This window comes from Lissotriton vulgaris, chromosome 1_1 (assembly GCF_964263255.1).
Source record: "Lissotriton vulgaris chromosome 1_1, aLisVul1.2, whole genome shotgun sequence".
Lineage (NCBI taxonomy): Eukaryota > Metazoa > Chordata > Amphibia > Caudata > Salamandridae > Lissotriton > Lissotriton vulgaris.
The window spans coordinates 455,138,300-455,162,282 of record NC_141685.1 but is presented as its reverse complement, the minus strand read 5'-3'; the positions used below and the strand labels follow the sequence as shown (position 1 = coordinate 455,162,282).

At 45.8% G+C, this 23,983-nt stretch overlaps 1 protein-coding gene across 4 annotated transcripts in view; it reads right to left on the bottom strand.

The window, feature by feature from the left end:
* The window catches only part of RAVER2 (ribonucleoprotein, PTB binding 2), a 443,388-nt gene that overhangs the window by 177,076 nt on the left and 242,329 nt on the right, over nucleotides 1-23,983 (bottom strand). For all 4 annotated transcript variants that reach the window (XM_086953598.1, XM_086953593.1, XM_086953607.1 and 1 more), the window contains exon 9: nucleotides 11,467-11,714. In XM_086953598.1, the coding sequence (XP_086809724.1) occupies nucleotides 11,467-11,714 (248 nt within the window). The remainder of the gene's footprint in view (nucleotides 1-11,466; nucleotides 11,715-23,983) is intronic.

Here is a 23,983-nt window from a genome sequence, read left to right as displayed (position 1 = left end):
CTCGCCGTTTGAGGGGACAAAAATAGGACCGTTGGCCCACTCTTGAAGTGAGTCTTTTGCATTGCTGACGTCCCTCGACAATTGTTCGTATTGGAGGCATTGGAGTCCGGATGGGACTCAAACAGGCTTTGGTTGCTGCAAGGGGTCCGGTACCCCAGATATTAGCGCAGTACGGTACTAGCTGGTCCTGGGCTCCTCTCACTTGGTGGGGAGATGGATCTGACTTCCTCGAGCATGGTGACCTCTTCTTGGGCGCCTGCTGAGTTGGTGAGACCGAGGAGCAGCAGAACGGTGGGCTGGAGTTTGCTGTTTGGTGCCTGCAAGCTGCAAGATAGTAGATCCTTTACTCAAAGGGAGATTACTGGCAATTTGTGTAGTACTGGCAGTCCACCGGGGTTGTTGGCAGATGCACAGCAGCAGGACGAGTCGGTTTGTAGTGATTGTCTAGGCAGATGCCGGAAGGCAGGGTTGGGTGCTCTTCTTTGTACTCTTCTTGTGTCCGTCCAATCCGAGTCCCCGGTGTCAGGGGCACCACCTAAATACTAAAGTAAGAGTTGTTTAGGTGGTTGTCAATGGGCACTTACAAATGGGGCGCCTACACGCCCTATAGGATCAAGAACACGGAGACCTGGTCTGCATGACCGTCTTTTGAGTAGGAACCGAGGCAACTGTAAACTGTCAATGTCACTACTTATGTGGCCATTTCAGAGCAATCCGGATTAGCATTTCTCTGTGCTTCCAGAGCACACATGGAATCAGCTGGATAGGAGCTGGGCGCGTAAACAAAGTCTTCAACCAACTGATCAAACAAGCATTTCCAGCATACCGGTTTAGCAATACCTGGATGGGCAATTTGGGTATTTCTTCTTGTAAAACTTGAAAAGCATCCATGTGGGCTCCCCAACAGTGAGGCATCTATCCTGCTCTAGTTGAAGTCTCTGGTTGAAAAGGGTCACACTTCCACAGACTGGACAAACTGCACCACCAAGGAAGGAAGATGCTAATCCTGAAAAAGACAATTGGTCTGTAGGAAGGGGGGGTTTGCAGCGGGAATTTTTCTGGATTCACTATGCTGTGCATTATTCTGCGGTCTAGTGGTTGGGTCCGGAATCGTAGTCTTTTCTTTTTTGTTTCGTAGTCCAGGTGGGCGTTGACATCCCACCTTTTGGTGTCCTTCGTGTGACGTCAGCACGCTACCTGCAGGAAGCTCCCACCCTTGCGCGCCATCTTCAGATTTTTTTTTCCGCGGTTGGGTCTGGATGGTTCCCGAGAGGGCTCCAGACATTTTTGGAGAAAGAAGACAACAAAAGCCTTTTTTGGACGAAAAAAGATTGGAAAAGATGACGAGAGACTACACCATCGAAGGGGACGACGAAGGAACAGGAGACCTTCCAGAACTTCGACGTCCATCGGAGAATGCGCGCTCAGGGGGCCCCCTGAACTCAGGAGATGGACACCATTCAAATTCTGCCGTAACTGCCACCACAAGTACGCGCAGAAGGACCAGCACCCGGTTTGCAACCTCTGCCTACCGGTCGACCACGAGAGCAAAAACTGCAACGCCTGCTCCGCCTTCACGCTGAAGACTCTCAGAGTAAGAGCGAGGCAGAGGATGGCCAACGCCAGCATGCAGGGCAAGGGCCAGCCACCACCCCTTCGAGACCTGGGGCTCTCAACAGACGAAGAGGACAACGTTGCCGGAGAAGACGACGACTACACGGTCGTAGAGACTGATAAAAAGACTCCTAAAAATGTAGGAGACTCAACGGCCATTAAAGCCCCGAAGGACACTCGACAGTCTGACCCAGACTCTCGAAAAAACGAGGGCAAGTCCTCGAAAGCGCTGACGCCGAAAGCTTCGGCGTCCGCGGCTACATACAGGCCCAGCGGACCCTCAGAGAGGGACTCCCAGGCACAGAAAGCTGGAGAACAGCAAAAGTCGTCAAAAAAAGTCCCCGAAAAGGAACGTTCGATGCCGAAAGAAAAGGACCCGAAAGCCAGCTCGGCGCCGAAGCCCGGCTCGGTGCCTAAAGTCACCTTGACGCCGACCAATCCGCCGATTCATTTGACGCCGAACGTGCCGCCGAAATAGAAAAGAAAAAGAGACGGCTCAAGGCCGAAATGTAGAACATCCTGCAGCGTAAATAAGAATTCAACGCCAGGATGAAGGACTTCTTAATCCCGATGAAACCAAGACCACAGGTTGTCGAGATAATTGAGGAAGAAGACTACGATGTCGGAGGTCAGTCGGGAAGCCCAGAGGGGCTGGAAGATCCAGAAGAAGAAGCCTCTTACTACGAGGAGGAGGGGGATGACGACCAGAGGACAATCCTGGGCTCGGCATCCTCGAAGAGATAAGACAAAGTGGCAAGACCTCGACACCGAGAGTCCGGAGGATAACGTGGACACGTATCCTTAGAGACCCTCGCCGCCTGATGACATTGGGGTTTACAACACAGTCATCAGAAACGCAGCTACAGCCTTCGGGGTAAAACTCGACGAGGAAAAGCAGAAGGGAGATTTCCTCCTAGAAACACTGCTCCCAACACAAACTAGGAGCCAGTACCTGCCGATGCTCGACAGCATCAAGGCACAGGGGAGAGAGGCTTTCAAGGAGCCTGTAACTTGCAAAGCCATCACACCCAGGACGTAGAAGAAGTACAAACATTCCTCGAAGGACCCGCCCTACATTCAGGGATCAGTCACGGCGGACTCCATTATTACAGCTACGGCAAGGAAGAGGGCTAACGTGCCAATAACTTCCGGGCCACCCCCAGACAAGGAAAGCAGAAGGATGGACCTGACGGGGAGAAAGATCGAACGGAATGCCGCAATGCACTGGCGCATGGCAAATTCCAACGCACTGCTCAACAGGCACCAGTAACAGATCTTAGACAAACTGGGCCAGTTACTGAAACACCTCCCTGAAGAACACCGGCAAAGGGCTGCACATCTTGTGGAAGAAGGGAAGAATGTGGCAAATTCTTGCCTCAAAACTGCCTTGTACGAGGCTGACACGGCCAGCAGACTCATGATGATGGGCATCACGGAAAGAAGGCAAGCCTGGCTCAGGATTTCAGGCTTCAAGCCGGAAGTGCAACACAGCATCCTGAACACCCCGTTCAATGGAGAAAGACTGTTTGGTGCTCCAGTGGATGAGAAGCTCACCCAACTGAAGAAAGATAACGAGACTGCAAGATCCATGGGGGCCTTGCAATTCAGAGGAACAAAGAGGGGCACCCCGTCACGAAGACCTAACGGGAGGGGAGGAAACCAGCCAGAAACATCGCACCAGGTGTTCCAGCAGTCCCACCCGTCCGACACAGCAAGAGGCAACAAAAACAACCCTGGCAGTACCAACAAAGGGGCCAGTCCTTTCCCGGGAGAGGGAATGGACGTGGACAAAATAGAAGAGGGGGTCAACAACCCGCCTTTAAGTGACTGTCACGTGGCAGGTGCCCACCCATGCAAAAACTCCCAGGATGGAGCACTGATACAAAAACAAGGGGTTACACAAGCTAAACATCTGCGATCATGTAACACCGGTGGGAGGAAGAATAAACCTTTTCTTCCAGGAGTGGAAGAAAATAACCACAGACAAGTGGGTACTCAACATACTACAGTTCGGGTACTGCATAGAGTTGGAAAGGAGACCACCAAACAAAAAAACGAAAAGAAGGGCGCTAGCAAGGAAAGAGCTAGAACTACTTCAAGAGGAAGCAAAATAACTCCTGCAAAAACAGGCCATCGAAACAGTACCTTACAAAGAAAGGAACAGGTGTACTCAACCTACTTCCTGGTACCAAAGGTAGACGAGACAATAATACCCATCCTGGACCTGAGGTTCTTAAACAGTACATAAGAACGCAAAAATTCAAGATGACGTCCCTACAAGAGGTAATTCCTCAATTACAAGGCAGAGACTTCATGGTCACCATAGACCTCAAGGATGCCTACCTGCACATTCCAATGAACTAGGCACAAGCATCTACTCAGATTTATCATCAACAAAGACCACTACCAGTTCACAACCGTGGCGTTCAGACTAAAATCTGCGCCAAGGGTCTTCACAAAGTGCCTCGCAGCAGTCACAGCACACCTAAGAAGGGAGGGGATACACGTATACCCTTACCTAGACGACTGGCTAGTAAAAGCAAGTTCATACTGAACGTGCAAGCTGCACGCACAAAGAGTGAAAGACACACTGATGGGCCTGGGATTCTCCATCCACTGGCGGAAATCCTCAATGAAACCGGAGCAAGTAAAAATCTTCTTGGGAGGACAGATCAACACCTTACAGAACAAGGTGTTCCCCAGCGAGAAGAGAACGCTAGCGCTGCTGAAGGAGACACGACTCTACCAGAAGGGGCAAGCTCGGACAGTGAGGACGGCGAGCAAAGTCATGGGCATGATGGCGTCTTGCATACATCTGGTGCCAAATGTGCGGCTGCACATGAGACCTTTCCAAGAATGGCTACAGGAGCAATGGTCACAAGCTACAGGTCGTTGGGAAGATCTAGTGGTTGTAACGCACTCAGTGCAAGAAGAGACAGCATGGTGGAACATGGGGAACATGAGAAGGGGGAAACCTCTGACACCACCAACGCCAACGGTGACCATCACCACAGACGCATCCCAGAAGGGATGGGGCGCTCACATGAAAAAACTCAGAGTAAGGGGTCTGTGGACACCAGCAGATGCCGTAAAACACATCAACTACCTAGAATTAAAGACCGTCTTCCTCGCAATAAAGGCTTTCCAGACGAAGTTGTACAACCAGAAAGTGTTGATCCAGACAGACAACACAACAGCGATGTTCTACATAAACTAGCAGGGAGGGACACAATCAGCCCCGCTTTCAAAATTAGCGCAAGAAATGTAGAGATGGGCCATCCCACTCAAGATAGACCTGCTAGCCATACATCTACCAGGAAAGGACAATGTAGAAGCAGACTGGCTCAACAGACATCGGCATCCCACGAGTGAGAGCTCAATGCACAGGAAACAGAGACGGAACTCATGAAGGAGCCTTTTGAACCAATCCATAAGGCCTCCCTACAAATGCTAACGATGAAGACAGCATTCTTAGTGGCAATCACCTCGCTGCGCAGGGTGAGTGAACTACAGGCGCTGACGCTGCAAGAACCCTACATCCAGATACATAATGATAGGGTGGTGATGAGAACGGACCCACACTTAATGCCAAAGGTGGTGTCAAGGTTCCACATCAATCAGACAATACAAATACCAAGTTTCTTCCAGAAACCAGCCACAAGTGCAGAAAGAGCACTGCACACTCTGGACGCCAGAAGGGCAGTCATGCACTACATAGAGAGAACTAAGGGACACAGGAAAACAAAGCAGTTCTTTGTGTCCTTCGCAAACAGTTTCATGGGGAAACGAAAGGAACCATTGCAAGGTGGATCGCACAAATAATACAGTTGTGCCACAAGCAAGCAGGACAAGAACTGGCATAGGGTACACAAGCCCACTCTACCAGGAAGAAAGGAGCTACGATAGCATTCCTGGCTAACACACCCATTCAAGACATATGCCTGGCGGCAACATGGGCTTCAGTTCACACGTTCACGAAGCACTACTGTGTGGACATACAAATGAACAAGGAAGCACAAGTGGGACAGAAAGAGCTTCAGCACATATTCAACAACCAACGCTCATCTTCCACCCAGCCGCCACAAATATAACTAACCGCTACAAAGTCTATGCACAGCATAGTGAATCCAGAAAGATTAACGCTGCCAAACAAATAGTTTCTTACCTGTCGGTGTAGTTTTGCAGCTTGATGATCTTTCTGGATTCACTAGCGAATCCACCCGCCTCCGCCAGAAAGATGAGGCTTGAGAGAAAGGTGGTAAAAACAAAGACAAGACTGAAACAGACACCTTTGAGGTTAAAGCGATGAATCACTTACTTGAACATTGCCATAGATACGCACACAAAACGAGAAAAAGAATCCGAAGATGGCGCCCAAGGGTGGGAGCTTCCGCAGGAAGCGTGCCGACGTCACAGGAAGGACACCAAAAGGTGGGACGTCGACGCCCACCTGGGCTACGAAAAACAAAGAAAAGACTACGATTCCGGACCCAACCACTAGACCGCGGAATAATGCACAGCATAGTGAATCCAGAAAGATCTTCAAGCTGCAAAACTACACCGACAGGTAAGAAACTATTTGTTTCTGTTGCAGTGACACACCCCCTCCCCCCCACACACTTTTGCCAGATTTCTGATGCACTTTGACTTGATGTGCCCCGTGTTCCAGCCAATCAGGTTCCCAGGGTCGGTGTTCTTTTCCAATCTGCACATTGGTACTCACAATTGGCACCTCTCTGGCCACATGTACGTCCCTTACAAAAGGTAACATGGGTACTAAGGGCACTGTGACCAGGGAAGGCCTCCAAGGGCTGCAGCACATAATGTGCTACTCTTAGAGTCCTATACCTTAACACACACACACAGCCATTGCAGGCTGCGTGCTTTGCTGCAGAGAAAAGTCGACATGACACACACACTTGTGTACCATGCCTGCAACCCACTGTTTATGGTATTGGTATGACACGCCTCTAGCTGGGTGCACTATACCACTGGCAATGGTACAGTTGCATGTTCACTGTACCCCTACAGTGTCTAAATCCATTCTCAGACATTGTAAGTGAAGTAAAGCCATAAAAGAGTATATGGTCTGGGAGTTTGTCATTATGAACTCCACAGCACTGTAATGGCTTTACTGAATTCTGAAAAGTTTGGTAGCAAACTTCTTAGCACAGTAAATCCAAACTGGTGCCAGTGTGGGATTAGTTATACCATGCATTTAGAGTGCATCATAGAGATGCCCCCTGAAAAACGATCAGACTCCGGTGGGATCCCTGACTGGTAAACACCAGCCTGCAACCACTAGACATGTTTCTGGACCCTTGGGTGGGAGCTTCTCTCCTTGGGCTCATAAAAAAAGCCTTTCCTGGGCGAAGGTGTTTGCACCTCCCCAGGTCAGGAAGAGCCATCTGTGGCAGGGGAGCTTCAAAGGCCTTGCTGCCTAAGTAACACGACCCCCAGCCTCTTCTTGCTATCAGGAGCAGGCCCCCTTCCCGTGTCACCCTCTGTTCGGTGGGAAAAATTGGAGCAGCCCAGATGGTGTGACCACTCTGCCAACCCCATTCCTCAGGTGGGGGATGCAAGGTAAAGCCCACTCTTCAGTGCCCGCCATCTTGCAAATGGCAGGCACTCACCAATCAGGATTAGGGATTGTGCCCTCTCCCCCATGTGGGATGAGCACCCCAAGGGCGTAGTCACCCTGAGGTCAATAGCCCATTGGCTAATGACCCCAAGATCCCTAAAGCGCCCCTAAATACCGTATTTAAGGGGCAGCCCTGAACCAACAAGACAGATTCCGGCGACCTAAGAAGAAGGATGAAAGAAGACACCTAGCAAAGCAGACTACAGAGAAGAACTGACTTGGCCCAGGCCCAAGCCCAACCAGCCCATCTGCAGTCTCCGAACGATCCTGTGCAAAACATCACCTGGTTCTGCAGCCAGCGACTTCCAGAACCCCTGGGAGGACTGCCTGCCTTCAACAAAGACCAGATCTAAAGAATCACCAAATAAAACTCAGAGCCTGCTGCGGACAAAGAAACCAGACGCTGAAACCACCACTGCACCCGATGCCTATGGCCCGAGTTAGAGTGGCCCACCAGTCCCAGCGAGGTCCCACCAGCACTCCAGAGTCCTAGTCCACCATGGGTTGGCTCCTCCAGGACTTCACAACGTCGCCTGCAGCCTCTGCATGGAGATCCTCCCGCCCCCAACCACGAATGGCTTGGTAAGGTGAAATCCGACCTCAGAAAACACCCCTGCATCCAGCCACCCTGCGCACTGGAGAAGGACCTGAGGCGCACCGACATCCCGAGCATCCCAACCTACGTGCCCAGCTGTTGGTTCCTCCCGGCACACTTCCTGGACCGAGCCAAAATCCAAAACTGGCAACTACCATTGAAAACAACAGGGCACCCGATGCCAAATCAGCACTCTGCACCCAGCCGCGCCCCTGTGCTGCTGTGGGTGCACCTTGTGTGCTAACTCAAATACCTCTTCGACCGGAACTAAACCCTAGGAGCTTTGCCCCCACATCCAAGTAGCGTGGCCATGAGCAGCTACTAATAGGAGGCCCAACTGGATAGCATTGGGCCTCAGCACTCTGCACCCAGCTGCCCTAGTGCTGGCTGCTGTTGGTGCTTTTTGAGTGCATCCTTGACCCTGGGGGAACCCTGCCAGAACTCAACCCTCAAGACTGTTTACTTACCAGCAAAATGACCACCCCCATTTTTCTCCACAGGAAGGCATGGATTGTTTTCCTGTGAAAAAAGTGTTGAGGGTGTTTTGTATGGAAACTTGGGTTTTGATAAGAACTGTTTTGCTAACCTTTTATCCAGGAAATGTCCCAGTGTGATACCTAGGCATATCACTCGGGGTAGAAAAAGTAATCTGAAAAGTAATTTAAACTGTTCCTGGACATTTGGCCTACCTGCATCTATATTCTACAGCATTCAACTGTAATTTGAGAAAAGTACTATTTATACTTACCTGCACCAAGTATGGCTTGATTCTAAAAATAGAATACAACAAAAATATATTTTTGATACAAATAACTGGTCTGTGTTCAGTCTGAGTGTGGAACATTTCTTGCCTGACTGTGTACAATAAATGCTTGACACTACCCTCTGATAAAGCCTTACTGCTCTCCCACACAACCACAAATAGAGCGAAAGGTATTATCTACTCTGTAAGCTTTTGGGGATTCACTGGACTCTGTGCACACTATACCATACTTTGGTTTGGTATATACAGGGCCAGCTTCCTACATAGTCTGTCTGAGAGCTGGTGCCTTTGGTTTGCCAGACACTGATGCAAATGTGTCATTTGAAGACAGGCATTTGGAACCAAAACAAATGCAAGAAATCATCAAACCCAGAAACTAAGATTTGGCAGGCAGTCAGGCAATTCATCCATTCATCCTGCAAAGATTCTGACCTTTCAGACAGACAAAAAATAGTCTCTCTTCCAAAAGGATACACTAATGCTGATAGTGCGCCTACGAGTGTCAAAAGAGAACAGATGGTCTGAACTCGAATTGCCGTAAACTGGATTCACTTTTGAGGCCCAGTTGACACAGATAATGTTGTGTTGTATTGACGTTCTGATGTGTTGATGCCTTTATAAGCCAGTCATTCAAGTACGAATAGATGTGGTTTCCCGTTCGGCAGAGGTGCACCGCAACCCATACCATGCACTTGAAAAAGGTCAGTGTTGCTGATTTGAGGACAAAAGGCAAAACTCTGTATTGATAATGGGAACTGCCCACCTGAAACCTTAAGAATTTGCATTGCTTCTGGAAGAAAGCATCTCAAAGGTCTATCGCACACACCCACTCCCCATTGATGTAGTTGGGGTGTATCTTATGAACTGCCAACATCCAAAACCCTTCTTTCTCCAAGTTGTCTGTCATCCTGAGGTTTAGGATTGGACAGTATTCCTGTTGTTGTCTTTTCTTTAGAACAAGGAAGAATTGGGAATAAATTCCCTTTACTTTCGATGCAGGGGGACCAGTTCCACTTCTGACTTCCAAACTATGAATCAAAGCACCTCTAGATGGTACTGAGATGTCTTCTTTTCTGGAATGAGTGAAAAAGATGCAGTGAACCAAAGACAATAGCCATTCTCTACAATATGGAGCATCCATTCATCAGTTATTTTCCTCCACTCTACCACACAATTCCTTGTTTACCCTATTGAGGTGGTGAAAGGAAGGTGAGGGGAGTCACTGTTTGGAAGGTTTTCCAGCATCACCAGATGTTTGTTGGACAGCTTTTTTTTAGTAGTCTTTTTCGAGGTTAAAAAGGCTTGTAATGTCGTTGCTGCTGATGGAACAGCTGTGACCACTGCAGAGTTTGAATCCTTTGCTGATGGTAATGCCTCTCTGAAGGTTTGTACACATGATTCCTGTACTCCTTACATATCTCTGGTCCAACAGTTTTAAGTGTTTCCAACTGAGTTTTCATGAGCTGCATTCCATCGGCATGGGCCCCAAACAATGTAACATCAGAGAATGGTAGTTTTAAAATATTTGGTTGAGCTTCTGGTTTTAAACTGGTCAGGCAGAACCATAAAAAAAAAAAAAAAAAAAAAAAAAAAAATCGATGAAAGGCCAAGCCTTGGGCGGCTAAGACGACAATCAGCAGCAGCAAAAACCACTTAATTGGCGACAAACATACTCTTTTGGAGAACATCTCTGAAGTCCTGTGTATCTTGTCAAGAAAGATTTTCTTGAAATCTCGGAAGAGTCTCCAAGAGAGATCTGCCACACTGCCTGATTAAGGCAATTCCACTCGCCATTTTGACAGCATTTACTGATGTTCCACAAGACGTTCTACCGGCTGTGTCCATTTTCATACTCTCCTTCTCAGGAGCCACTGTGGAGGATTTCACCTACCATAAATAAATCACTTGGATGGTCTGCATGCAGAAAGAGAGTCCTGCTCAGGAGGTTTTCACTTCTTTAGTAGGTGTTGGAGGAGATCTAGCTGAAGGTGGGGCTAAAAATAGCACAATTACTGGCTCAATAAGACCTGGAACCAGGAGTAGCAAAGGACAAAGAGGTACAGTGGTGCAGCGTTTCCTAAACGGACTTGGGTTTATTTGCACCTCTCACCATGACCTTGTTTAAGATGGTATGGTCATCAATAAATGCCACCCTTGCCAGTGGGGAATCTGAAATTCAGAGATAATGAAGAACAGTAGGTATGATGAGAACATCTGGATCATCATGTTAAACCTGACCAATGTGTTGATCTTGAAAGGTGAGGAGACCTGTCGCAGTGAAATAGAGAGAGAAAGAAACACAAAAATTGTGTCAAAATTGAGGCAGGTAAAATTAGATGAGTCACGGATTTGTTATGGATCCTGTGTCTTTATGCATTAATACTGCAAGGCTACCTTCCCGGAACTGCCTGAAAGTGGTAGAAACCAGTTCAAAAGTTTGGGAGACTACTTCCGGATAGAACAATTTTTAAAAATCCATCTTTCCCACAGTGGTTGGGGGTGGGTGGGTTCGACTGTGTTTTGTTCTTTGGGGTTTTGGTACTTCTTTCCAGTATCATAGAGTCCTGTGATGCTGTATATATGTGCAGGCCAATCAGGCTTTGATGTATGGACTACAAACAATAAAAATTGTTGTGAAAAAACTAATAACCATTTTACAGGAGTACTGCAATTACGGGGATATATATATATATATATATATATATATATATATATATATATATATATATATATATATCTGCTGTCCGGGCATTCATATTAGTAAAAGGAAATGATACACATTTTGATGAATTTCCTAAATACTGTAAGTTTAAAATAGAAAAATCAGAGTTTCTAACTCCAGAATTTCCTTACCCCTGAACTTGGATTGCTGGCTTTTGAATTAGCTTGTCTGTTGTGCTCCCCTAGTAGGGATCTTGTAGCAGCATTTGGGAAGTTCTGAAATGCATTTGAGGCCGACATGATTCCTTCTGGTAAACCTCCTTTACTTGAATGTTTCTCCTGAGGCAGTCCAGATATCAGCGGGGCCCCAGAATGCTGATTTAGAAAAAATGGCAGGATGCCCATTTTTGTTGCTTGCATTGCAGAATGTGTTGCATTGCCTGTTTTGACAAACATACAAAGAAACTTTTCTATTAGGTTCTTACCAAAATATTGTTATGAATCAAAATTATGCTGCAAGAACTATACTGTGTGCGGATCGCCTAATGCTAAATTAGGAGACAATGACAAATTAAATGACAAATTCAGCACTGCTACCTACAATTCTGGTCAATTGAATTCCAGTATATTAACTGAAATAAACTCCACTCACCAGCAAATTGACCTGTAGAGACAGCTACATTTGTATTTATTACTTTAGGCATCTGGAATTTTTCCTTAGCATGGCAAAACAGCTGTACTAAAGAGCTTAAATGATGACTCAATTATTTGGAAAGGGCTTGAATGACTTATAACTGAATCTCCTCCACCAGGCCACTCCACAAGACAATCCAAACTGGAACCCTAAATTCTGCCTTGCAAACAAATTATTTTCTCTGGCTAGCTGAGTGAGGTCTACAAAGGCTAGAGAGGGATAAGATCAGAAGGTCTGGTGGAAGGTAACTATGAAAAAGGAGTTCATGAATTTAGAATTACAGGAATGAAAGGAATGAACGGATTACTTCCATCTTCCATAATTTGCAGTTAAGTTCTTTATAGGAACAATTTGGGAAAAAGGTCACTTGGTTCAGGTACCAGGCACCACGCATATATACTGATATGCATATACCCAGGAACCTCCACCTAGAGCAGATAGTTCTTACCACGTGGTAACGCGAGTTACAAATGAAATGAATGTTCACTGCAACTATACTACTGTTATAGTTGACTCAGGTGTCTTATGATCCTGCAACATTATGAAACTTCTTTGAAGGCCTATAGCTAGTAATGCTTATGTTTATTGAAAGAGTTACTCCAGTTTTTAATAACCGCACACCAAGTTGTCAAGTTACAGAAGTTCATAGCACACATCCTTAAGTCTATATAATAGCTGGTGTTCAAAGCATTTCATAATGGTGTTTTAGCTAGTATAACACACTTGTCTCACAAGACCCTTAGTTAGTTTCAGTAAGCTTAGTTCCGTGGGAAGGGAAGCAATTCCCATGTATAATAGTGTCCCTGCGAGGGAAGCGTCTTCCTGCCTTCGTCTAATGTCTAACGCTTCTGCTGGGGGAAGGAATGGAGGGGAAGGGAAGAGAAGAGGGGTTTTGTATTTGTATTTTTGATTGCTTGCTGTTTTTATCTTTATTGTGATTCTATACATCATTTTTGCTGTTGTCTTTTAACCAATGGCTCTAAGAAACTATGGTGCATTCAGAAAAGTGTCGCAACAGGGAGACTCTTATACACTGAGATTTCACAGGCAGACTTAGACAAGGGGCAATTATCGAGATATCTGTAGTAGGCTTTTTTCGCAGAACACTGAAGTACCTAATCTATGTATCTAAGAAGCTAAAACTAATGATAATCATTGTAGTTACTGATCATAGATTTCACTCATGACAATATGACATCCCCACCTCAACAAACATTAAAATAATATCACTGCACGTCATAGGCCTCAACCATCCGGTCAACAGGAAATATATTTTTGACTACATACAGAAACAAAAGGTAGACCTAATCCTCCTACAAGAAACTAAACTAGATACCAAACTAGCCAACTCACTGATATGCCACCAATTTCCAGATGTGGCGGGTTCTGCTTCAGTGGGCAAGAAAAATGGAGTCTTAACACCGATATCTAGGAAAGCCTGGTCAGACAACCTCGCACACTGCCGACAAGGAATTTAGATGGGTTATAACAAATCTAAGAATAACTCTGATCTTTACATAGTTAACATTTATGCCACCACAAATGACGACTCAGAGTTTTGGGATGAAATTGGAGAGCAGATTAGCCGGATCCCCGATTCAGCCACACCCATACTAAAGGGGGGGGGTTTAATCTCCCAATGGATCTTGACCTCGATAGGAACTCAAATTGCACTCAAAAAGCTTTACAGTAAATTCAATATGATAGACACATGGAGGCCACAGAACCCTGCAGGAAGGGATTACACATTATATTCTCACCCACATAGTTCATACTCCCGCATAGACTACCTCCTGATTTCAGGGAATTCAACTAGCAGAATTGACCAGATAACCATAGAGCCGAGGGTCATCTCAGACCACTTCTGCATAACACTAACTATTACGGACTCAAACCCTCTGTTAAAAGAACTCCTTAGAAGAATTAATGATGATGTTTTGACCACAATACAAAACAAAGCGCTTATTGAAGAAGCAATTAAAAATTATTTGATAGAAAACAAGGAAAACAAGACATCGCACCTCACCTGGTGGGAGGCACTGAAAATTACGATTAGGGGAATTGTAATTAAAAATTAAATAAAACGTGAATAAAGAGGCCAATGAGAAACTACACACTTTAGAGAAGGAAATCTCAGCCCTAGAGAAGATTCATATAATTAAGAAGGACTTGCAATCGCTAACAAAAATACTAAACAAGAAATATGAAAATAATTAAATTATTAGTACCAGAGCAGGGGTCTGGGTTAATAAACAAAAAAGCCTATGTTTATGCGAGGCCAACAAGGCCAGGAAATCCCTAGCCTCATACCTTAAAGTTAAAATGCAGAAAAAAAGCATCAATGCTATTAAGGATGATACAGGTACTATCCACGCGAATCCACTTAAAATTGCTGATACTTCCAGGTATTCTACCAAAAACTGTACGACTCCAACACGAAACTGAATCCCATGAAGGTTAAAGAATTTCTAGACAAGATCTCACTCAACTCCTTATCTGACCAGGAAATAAGCTCATCAATGGCTCTAGTACGCTCCAAGAAGTAGACACTGCCATTGAAAAGCTAAAACCTAGTAAAACCTCAGGCCCGGACGGATACAATGCAACCTTTCTTCAAAACATTCACCTGCCACTTAAGACAACCCATCTTGAACTTATACCGCCAATTTGCAAACAAAGGCAAAATCACAGGCACACCAGCAGAGGGAATCACAGTCATCACAAAAAGCTATAGGCCGATATCACTAATAAACCTTGACTGCAAAATATAGGCTATGATATTGTCTCACCGCCTGTAAAAACACATTAGTAAGCGTAGTCACCCCTCGCAAGTAGGTTTCCTTAGACATAGGTTCTCTAGCGATAACACCAGGATGTTTTGCCATGCAATTGAAGCAGCTAAGCAGATAGACCCCCCTACTGTCGCTATTACCCTAGACGCTGAAAACGTGTTCAACAGAGTTGACTGGGCTTTTCTGCGAATGATACTAGAAAGGTTCGACTTGGGTAACTCACTGATACAAATGATCATGGCATAAGATCATGAACCTAGAGCCAAAGTAAGGGCGGATGGTGCAGTTTCCTCTTTTCTCGCACTGCAACAGGCACCAGAAAAGGACACCCTATCTCCCCGTCACTTTTCCTATTAGCTATAGAGCTTTTCCTCCAACACTTGAGGGAAAACATAGAAATCCCAGGGATTGAATTTGGTAATACAACTTTCAAAGTGGCCGCATACGCGGATGATATTCTAATAATCACAAGAGAGGCTGAGACAGCTAAACCGGCCATTATGAACACAATACAGGAGTTCTCTGAAGTCTCAGGCTACATGCTTAATAAAGATAAAAAAAGAAGTCAAGCTTCTAAACTCCCTGGGAAGTAAGCGAATCCTGGGGGATTCCCGAGTTCTGGCATGGCAACCGGGAACAATTAAATATCTGGGTCTATTATTCACTAATGATCCCATAACTACATTACAATAGAAAGAAAAATCCACTTAAAAAAAAATCTCCGATCTACTGATGGATGGCCACCAAAATTTCTATCATGGTGGGGAATGATAGAAGCAATTAAAATGATATTGCCACTAATTAAATATCTCATTAGTATGCTCCTGATTACTATATCGAAAGAAAACCAAGCTAGGTTTTCCATATGACGACACTGGCCACCAAGGGCAGTTGATGGGAATCCTTACTTTTCTGCCCTCCTCAGGGTTTCTTCTGATATGAAGTCGCATTTGCGTCATAATTCTTTCACTATCATCGATAGTTAGACAGTAAAATGATCTAGTGTGAGTCCTGTTCCTATCATTTGTTCTGTGTAGAGTCTCTTGTTAGACCTCCAGTTTCCTTTTGTTGTTTAATAGAACACCCCACCCAGCATCAGTTTAGCAAAGTAACATAATAAGTCATAATGGCCACTCCGTAAACTGAGTTCTAGATCATGGAAAAGTTTGTTTTATTACAAAAATCTCAAAATTAGGCAGCACAGATTAACAACATGAAGGCTTAAAGTGCAAAACACTAGAGAATAATCAAGAATCAATAAATGATTAGAAGTATCAAATGAGCAGCAAAAACCAAGGAAAGGTTGGACAACGTCCTCCACAGAACAGGAAAGTCTGCAAAGAAAATCTCAGAATACCTGGCTCACCCCAAAACGAACAGGTTCTTACACACAATTCTTGCAAAGACATTAGCTTGATGTACAGATTAAGTATGCCATGATCCATGTAACTGTAAATGACATTATATGTTAGCATTATCACATTGTTCAAGTAAGTACGATGCTCTCCAAACAGTCTTCTGGAGATGTTTTTAACAGAACTTGCAACGTCTAACAAAAGCAATTTATTAACATGCCAAATAAACTCTGCCACAGAAGGACAGTAGAAGAAACCTTAAATATTACAACCTCCATAGTACACTAGAAGCTTCATTTAATAGGCTTTAGTTTTATTGTTGTACAAGAAAACATATTACATCAGTTTTTTTCACATTCAGGGAGCCTGTGGGGAGTGAAGATGTGCAATGGGGCCTGATGACTGGGTGAATGCAGGAGTGAAGACAGACAGAAAGAGTATTCATTTTAACCAACATAGTAGCATCACTAAAATGTGGCATAACCGGAACATGCTATTGCACACATTTCCAAACCACTCATTACTGTGTTTCAACTGCATACATTTGATTTATTTTACAAGAGTTTTATATAGCGCAAACTTGACCCGAAGGTATCGAGTTCCAGAGCGATTTACACGAGCACCAGTTGCGTTACATGAGGACACATTCATTTTTGTTAGGCATGGGGAGATTAAGTGCTTTGCCCAGAATCACACGATGTTGCACGACCTTGCAAAGACTCGAACCTGGTTACCCAGATTTAAGGTGGACCACCCTAGCCTTTAGGCCAACTCCTCTCCCCATATATTTATTTCATTGTTTACTCATAGATTCAACATAAAAAATTATTAATACTCAATGGTAAATATAACCTGAAATACAAACCTACAAAAAAAACTCACACAGCCATACTCTTATTCTTTCCAATCCAATGTGCAACATGCAAAAAGATATGAACTGCCTGTCGTTGACAAAGGCATGGTGGACACGAAGGTGGCCATCAAGGAAATTGTCACTGAATGAAACGTCAACCTGGAAGTTGTTGGTGAGGATATAGTTGGCCAAACTTTTAAGGTGGATGTGGAATATTTGAAAATTGGTATCAAGTTTGAGTATCCTTAGACAACCCCTGCAACTCAGCCCCCAGGGGACCAGCATTGTTTGAAAATCAAAGCAATAAGGTATTAAGAAAGTGATGATCATTTGGACATTTTACCAAGGTATGTCAGAGGCCCATTCCCTTAAAAAGCTTGCTTGAGGCTGACCATGGCCTCACTCTAAATTAAAGACAGAAAAGTAGGTTATGGCATATCTGATCTTTGATTGAATTTAGTAGGGACATCTTCATGAAGTGTGCTGAAAAATTACTAACTTTGGTAGGGATATTTCTAGTAAAAACATGATCTTTTTGTACATTCCTCACCTTATAAGAAAACAAGTTACTTACCTGTAACTTTGGTTCCCCAGTATTGGTAACTCTCATAGATTCCCATTTTTTGTATCATTCCCTGTCGTCGGAATGGGAGTCTCGGTAACAAAATAACATAGCAGTAGGTACAAAAGATAAAGAAAAAGGCCTAGGCCTCTTCCCCTTTTGTAGCATATCCACCTCTTTTTGTAAAAGGGACCAAACTAGGCATCAGCCAATCAGAAGAGCCTAACCCCATAGAACCCTCCTGAAGGAACCTCAGAGCCTCAGATTTTCTTAGCCGTTGTGTAACAGTCACCATATCTGCTGAAGGCTGAGCTTTCCTCGGGGATGTGGGTAGGCGCATGGGAATCTATGAAAGTTACCAATACTGGGGAACCAAAGTTACAGATAAGTAACTTGTTTTCTTGCCCCAGTATTGGAACTTTCATAGATTCCCATGCGAGTAGCAAGCAGTTAGCAATAAAAAACACATTTTGTGTCATAAATATACATTGCAATAGCCATCAATACATGAAGATACAAAACGTGCAGAATAAAGGAAGGTGGGATTGAAAGGAAAGCTCACCAATTAGTGGAAGAGGTTCCTCAGGACTGCCTGACCCACAGCTGTGTCCTCCTGCGTCAAGGATTCCAAGCAGTAATGCTTTGTAAAGGTGTGCACGCTGCTCCAAGTCGCAGCCCTGCAAATGTCCCTGATCTGCACTCCCGTGAGAGAGCTGTCGAAGAAGACATCGATCTTGTGGAATGCGCTGTAATTCTGCTGGTCAGCGGCTTACCTGCTGTCGAATGGCAATGTAGAATGGTACTGGAAATCCACCTTGCAATACTTTGCTTTGAAAGAGGGAGGCCCTTGCGAGGACCACCAAAAGCAACGAACAATTGAGAAGATTTACGGAATCCTTTGGTGCGATCCAAATAAAATTTTAAGCATCTTTGTACATCCAGAGAATGCAAGGACCTCTCCGTTGGTGTGGAAGAAAAAGATTTAAGGATAACTGGCTCATTTAAGTGAAAGTCCGAGGGCACCTTGGGTATGAACTTTGGGTTAGTTCTTAAGATCACTGTATTCCTTTTGAATTGAAGAAACGGTTCCTGAATTGTGAGAGCCTGCAACTCCCCAATGAGTCTTGCCGGTGTGAGGGCAAGCAGGAGAGCCAATTTCCATGACAGGAATTTCATGTCCGTTCGATGTATTGGTTCAAATGGGTCTTTCATGGGCTGTGTGAGGACCAAATTCAGTTGCCAAGTAGGAGGCGGAGGCCTCACCGGGGGATAGACACAGAACAATCCTTTAAGAAACTGTTTAATTATCCTAGAAGACCAAAGAGAAGGTCCAGACGCAGAACGTCTGTACAGAGAAATCGCTGCCAAGTGAACTTTTATAGACGAATGGGCCAGCCCCGTCTTTGCTAAGAACAAAAGATAAGGCAGAAGTTGATGAGGTTAGGAAGAGAAAGGGTCAACACCTTCTTTCTTGCACCAAATGCAAAATCTTTTCCATTTGAAACGGTAAGTCTTATTCGTGGAAGGCGCTCTGGCTTGGGAGAGAACTTCTCTTATTTCATTTGAGATGGTAAGGTTCATGAACTCTCGCTGCTAAGGAGCCATGCTGTCAGGTGCAATGAAGTTGGGTCCGGATGCCAAATCTGCTCCTCGGACATTGTGAGAAGGCCTGGAATGGTTCGCAAGGGAAGAGGAGGAACAAGGGACAACAGATGGAGTTCCGTGAACCAGAACTGTCTCAGCCAAGCAGGGGCTATCCAGATCATCTTGCATGGTTCCACCTTGATTTTCCTGATCAGTCTCTGGATCATTGGAATGGAGGGAAAGGCGTAAACAAATGTCCCTGACCAGGCTATCGAAAGTGCATTCCCCAATGATCCTTGGTGGTGAAGCCTGCTTGCATAAGACCGGCATTTCTTGTTGGTCGCTGTGGCAAATAGATCTATCGCAGGCTTGCCCCACTGTTGGAAAACCTCCCAGAACTCGCTGGTTTAGTTCCCACTCATGACTGACTGAGGATAGCCTGCTTAACCTGTCGGCATTCTCGTTTAAGATCCCTGGCAGATGTTCTGCCTGCAGAGAAATCCCGGAAGGATGGCCCATTCCCAGATTTCTTGAGCTTCCTGAGATAACGGGAGAGATCTGGTTGCTCCTTCCTTGTTTACGTAATGCATGGCTGTGGTGTTGTCCGTCCGGATGAGAACTTTTGAACCTCCTAGTCGAGGGATAAAAGCTTGAAGAGCCAGCTTGATTGCCCTGAGCTCCAAGAGATTGATGGGAAGCAGACGGTTCTGAGGTGACCAATGTCCACTGACATACAGATCCTGCAGCACTGCTTCCCAGCCGTCCAATGACTCATCCGTCGTCACTACCTGAGGAGACGGATCGCTTACGAAGGATTGACCTTGGGACAAGTTCTCCTGCTTTGTCTACCACAAGGCAGCTCTTCTCTTTGCCGAGGTGATAGTCACCTTGTCGTCGAACGAACCGTGACTGTCTCCACTGGATGTCCAGCTGTTCCTGAAGGGGACGCATCCTCAATCTGCAGTGTGGAATTAGCATGAAGAAATCACTCCTAGAAGAGACTTGTAACGGCGTACTGAAAGACACCTTCTTCTTCTTAAGGCTAGCGCCATGGTTTGTAGTGCTTCCGGCCTCTCCAAGGTTGGGAAAGCTTTTTTGAGATTAGAGTCCAAGATGGCTCCCAGGAAGCTGCCGTCCTAGGCGGATTCAGAGAGGACTTCGCCTTGTTTAGAGTCCTAAATTTTGAAACCGGTTTGTACATGCATTGACCGCTTTCCCTTGCGGCCTTTGTGAAGATCCTTGGGGCTGAGCGAAGTCCAAAGGGTAACACCCTGAATTGAAAGTGGCTCTTGGCTACTGTAAACCGTAGAAACCTTCTGTGTGCCGGGTGAATCGGTATGTGAAAATACGCATCTTCGAGATCGAGAGTGGCCATGAAATACCCTGGATTGATAAGACGTAGAATGTCCTGAAGTGAGGCCATCCGAAAAGACTGGGAGATGAGATAGGTGTTGAGCTCCCCGAGATCTAAAATGGGGCACCATTTCTCTAGCGTCTTCCTTATCAGGAAGAACCTGGAATATAATCCATCACCTCTTTGGGCGGAGGGAAGCGGCTCTATAGCACCTTTCAGGAGCATCTGATGAACCTCGAGCCGCAGAAGACGCAGATGTTTCGATGGGATGGCGGCCGGGGGCTTGGATGGTGGGATTTGTGCAAATTCCAAGGTATGGCCCTTTCAAATGATGTTTAGCACCCAACTGTCTGATGTTATCTTGGACAAATTCTGAAGGTATTGAGACACCCTGCCTGCTACTGATGATCTTGCGGAGGTGGGCAGACGTGTCACGTTCATGGCAAGCTTGTTTTCCTCTAGTATTCAATCTTAAGAAATTTGAGGATTGGCCGTGTATTTGCTGATAAGGCTGGCGGTACTGTTGAGTCATAGGACGAGTAACGTTGCTGCTGGTAAGAGCCTCTGTAAGTGGTATTCTTAGCTGTCTCAGTGTCCTTCTTAATATCCTGGAGAGTGTCATCTATTAACTTTCCAAACAAAGCCTCTCCATCAAAAGGTAGATCCAGGATATTATTCTGGATTTCGGGTCTAAACCAAGTCGCCTTGAGCCATCCCCTGCAACGAAGGACTGCAGCACCCGCCAATGAACGAAAAGCTGTTGTGGCGATGTCCATGGCACAATCTATAATTTCCACTGACGTTGCTTCCCCTTCTTATAAAATTTTCTTCGTCTCAGTCTTTGATTCTGGAGGAAGTTGATCCAGATGTGGCGAAACATCACACCATAATTGGCGATCGTACCTGCCCAATATTGCCAAGGAATTTGCTGCCAGTACCAGAAGACTAGCCATTGAAGAGAACCTCTTTCCGGCGTTGTATAACCTCCTGCCTTCTTTATCTGGAGGACTTATCAAAGGGGCTGAAGGGTTGCGCGACTTCCTTTGTGCCGCTTGAGAAATTACCGAGTCCGGTTTTGGGTGTACCGTCGAAGACACCGAACCATCCTCAGGTGCTTTATATTTTTTGTCTAGGCGCAGTAGAACAGGGACCACCGTCGCTGGATTCTTCATCGCCTTAAGGCCTTCATTCCAAACAGGTTGGACAATAGGGATAGATCTTGTAGTCTTCTTATAAGGCTCTTTAAAGTCATATAAAAAACATTTGGTGGTAGCAGAAGGCATTGCTAGCTTGAATCTGCAAGCCGCTCTCTCCATCAGCTTATAGAACCCCCCTATATCAGCTGGCAGGGAGTCCACCGGATCCGGACATGCAGAAGCTGGGTCTGGGATGACCTACTCGTCCCATTCTACACCTTGATTAGGTCTGCCATCAAAGATTTGATCCTCGTTCGAGGAATCATTGTGAGTGCCCAGTGGTATCGAAGATACCTGTGGAACCGGTGTCTGCGGCTGAGATGACACCCGAGCCGGCAATTCCGGAGAAACAACTGCAGGAGCTGCAGGGACAGGCAAGGCTTGCGTAGTCCGAACCGCTGCAGGTTGTGAACATCTAGATTTGTAATCCTGCAGCATGTTGTGGAGATCCTGCAAGAGAGAAGATGGTACAGACACCATGTCTTGTCTCGAATATTGCTATGGCTGGGCACAATGATGGTACCCACATTCCTGTTGGTAGTCCCCTTCAGAATCCGTCTCTTGGCATTTAACTAGAAGCTGAGATGGACTGTTGGCATAACCATATGAGTCCTGATCGTCGTCCTCTGATACGTCATCATCCTCCTCTAACAGCAAAGCTGCAGGCAAGGGGGTAACTCCTCTGGGAGAAGTCATGTCAGGCGTAATTCGTCTCATAGAAATAGTCATTCTTTCCGTCGACGACGAAATCGGCGACAATCCCGCCGACGATGGTAAAAGTGCCGTCATCGGCGGCGTCGACGAACGAACAATAGGCGACGAGATGGGCGACGCCGTCGGCGACGAGACTGTCGACGCTCCTGCTGTCGTTGTCGACAATGTTGTCGTAGCCCTCAACGCCGACATTGTCGTCATCACAACCGTCGACGAGCTCTTCGTCGTCGCTGGCGTCGTCGTCAACTTCGCCGACGCCGCTGACACGGTCGTCGCTGACGATCCCGTTGACATCGATTGTACCATGGACGAGCCCGTCGATGGTACCATCTTAATCTTATGCTTCAACGCCTTCGTCTGTGTCGACGATGACTTGGAACTCTTGTCAGACTTCCCAGAAAACTGAGAAGAAGGTATTTTGAAGGCTGTATCGGTCTTCACACCAGAAGAAGTTGTAGATGGTCCTTCCCTCACCTTTTCACCATGGTGAGGAGATTCGACTAGACCTTGGCTCTCAGACTCTCTGGGGGTCTTTTTTGAGGCCTTAGAAGGACGCTCCATAGAAGGAGAAGGGGAAACCCTACCCCTTTTGACTGACCTTTTTGAAGATGAGGCTGAAGAAGAGTCTTCACGGTCACTGGATAGTGTGTCTTTTCTGGCCTTCAACTTCTGGAGCTAGTTAAGAAGCCTACCCTCACGATCCCGGAGGGTCTTGGTAGAAAAGGTGCGGCAGATCTTGCAGTCTGCAGCCTTATGATCTGGATAGAGGCAATAAATACAATCTTTATGCTTATCCTCCACAAACCATCTTTTCTTGCCACAGGCTTGAAAAGGGCCTTCTTCTACTCCTTATCAGACATCCTGGAAGGAACAGCCGACAATTCTGAAGAGAAATCCTGAAGAAAACGTCTGAAAAGAGATGAGAATGAGCAGAGCTCAAAGGATACTCCCTAAACACAACGTGCGGTAGAAAATCTGAGGCTCTGAGGTTCCTTTAGGAGGGTTCTATGGGGTGAGGCTCTGCTGATTGGCTGATGCCTAATTTGGTCTATTTTTCAAAAAGTGGCGGATATGCTACAAAAGGGAATGAGGCCTAGGCCTTTTCTTTATCTTTTGTACCTAGTTCAAGTTCAAGAATTTATATAGCGCACTACTCACCCAGAGGGTCTCAAGGCGCTTGGGGAGGGGGTTCATTATTTATCAAATAACCAGGTTTTAAGTTCTTTTCTGAATGAGATGTGGTTCTGTGTAAGGCGGAGGTGAGTGGGGAGTGAGTTCCAGGTCTTGGCCGCCAAGTAGGGGAAGGATCTACCTCCCATGGTGGGTTTTTGGATGCGCGGAACTGCGGCGAGGCCTTGATTGGAGGATCTTAGTTGGCGGGTGGGTGTATAGAAGGATAGTCGAGTCTTGAGGCATTCGGGCCCTAGTTTGTAGAGAGCCTTGTGTGCGTGGGTGAGGAGACGGAATGTTATTCTCTTGTTGACGGGAAGCCAGTGGAGGTCTTTCAGGTGGCCAGTAATGTGATCTTGGCGAGGGATGTCCAAAATGAGTCTCGCTGATGCGTTTTGGATGCGTTGGAGTTTTTTCTGTAATTTGGCTGTAATT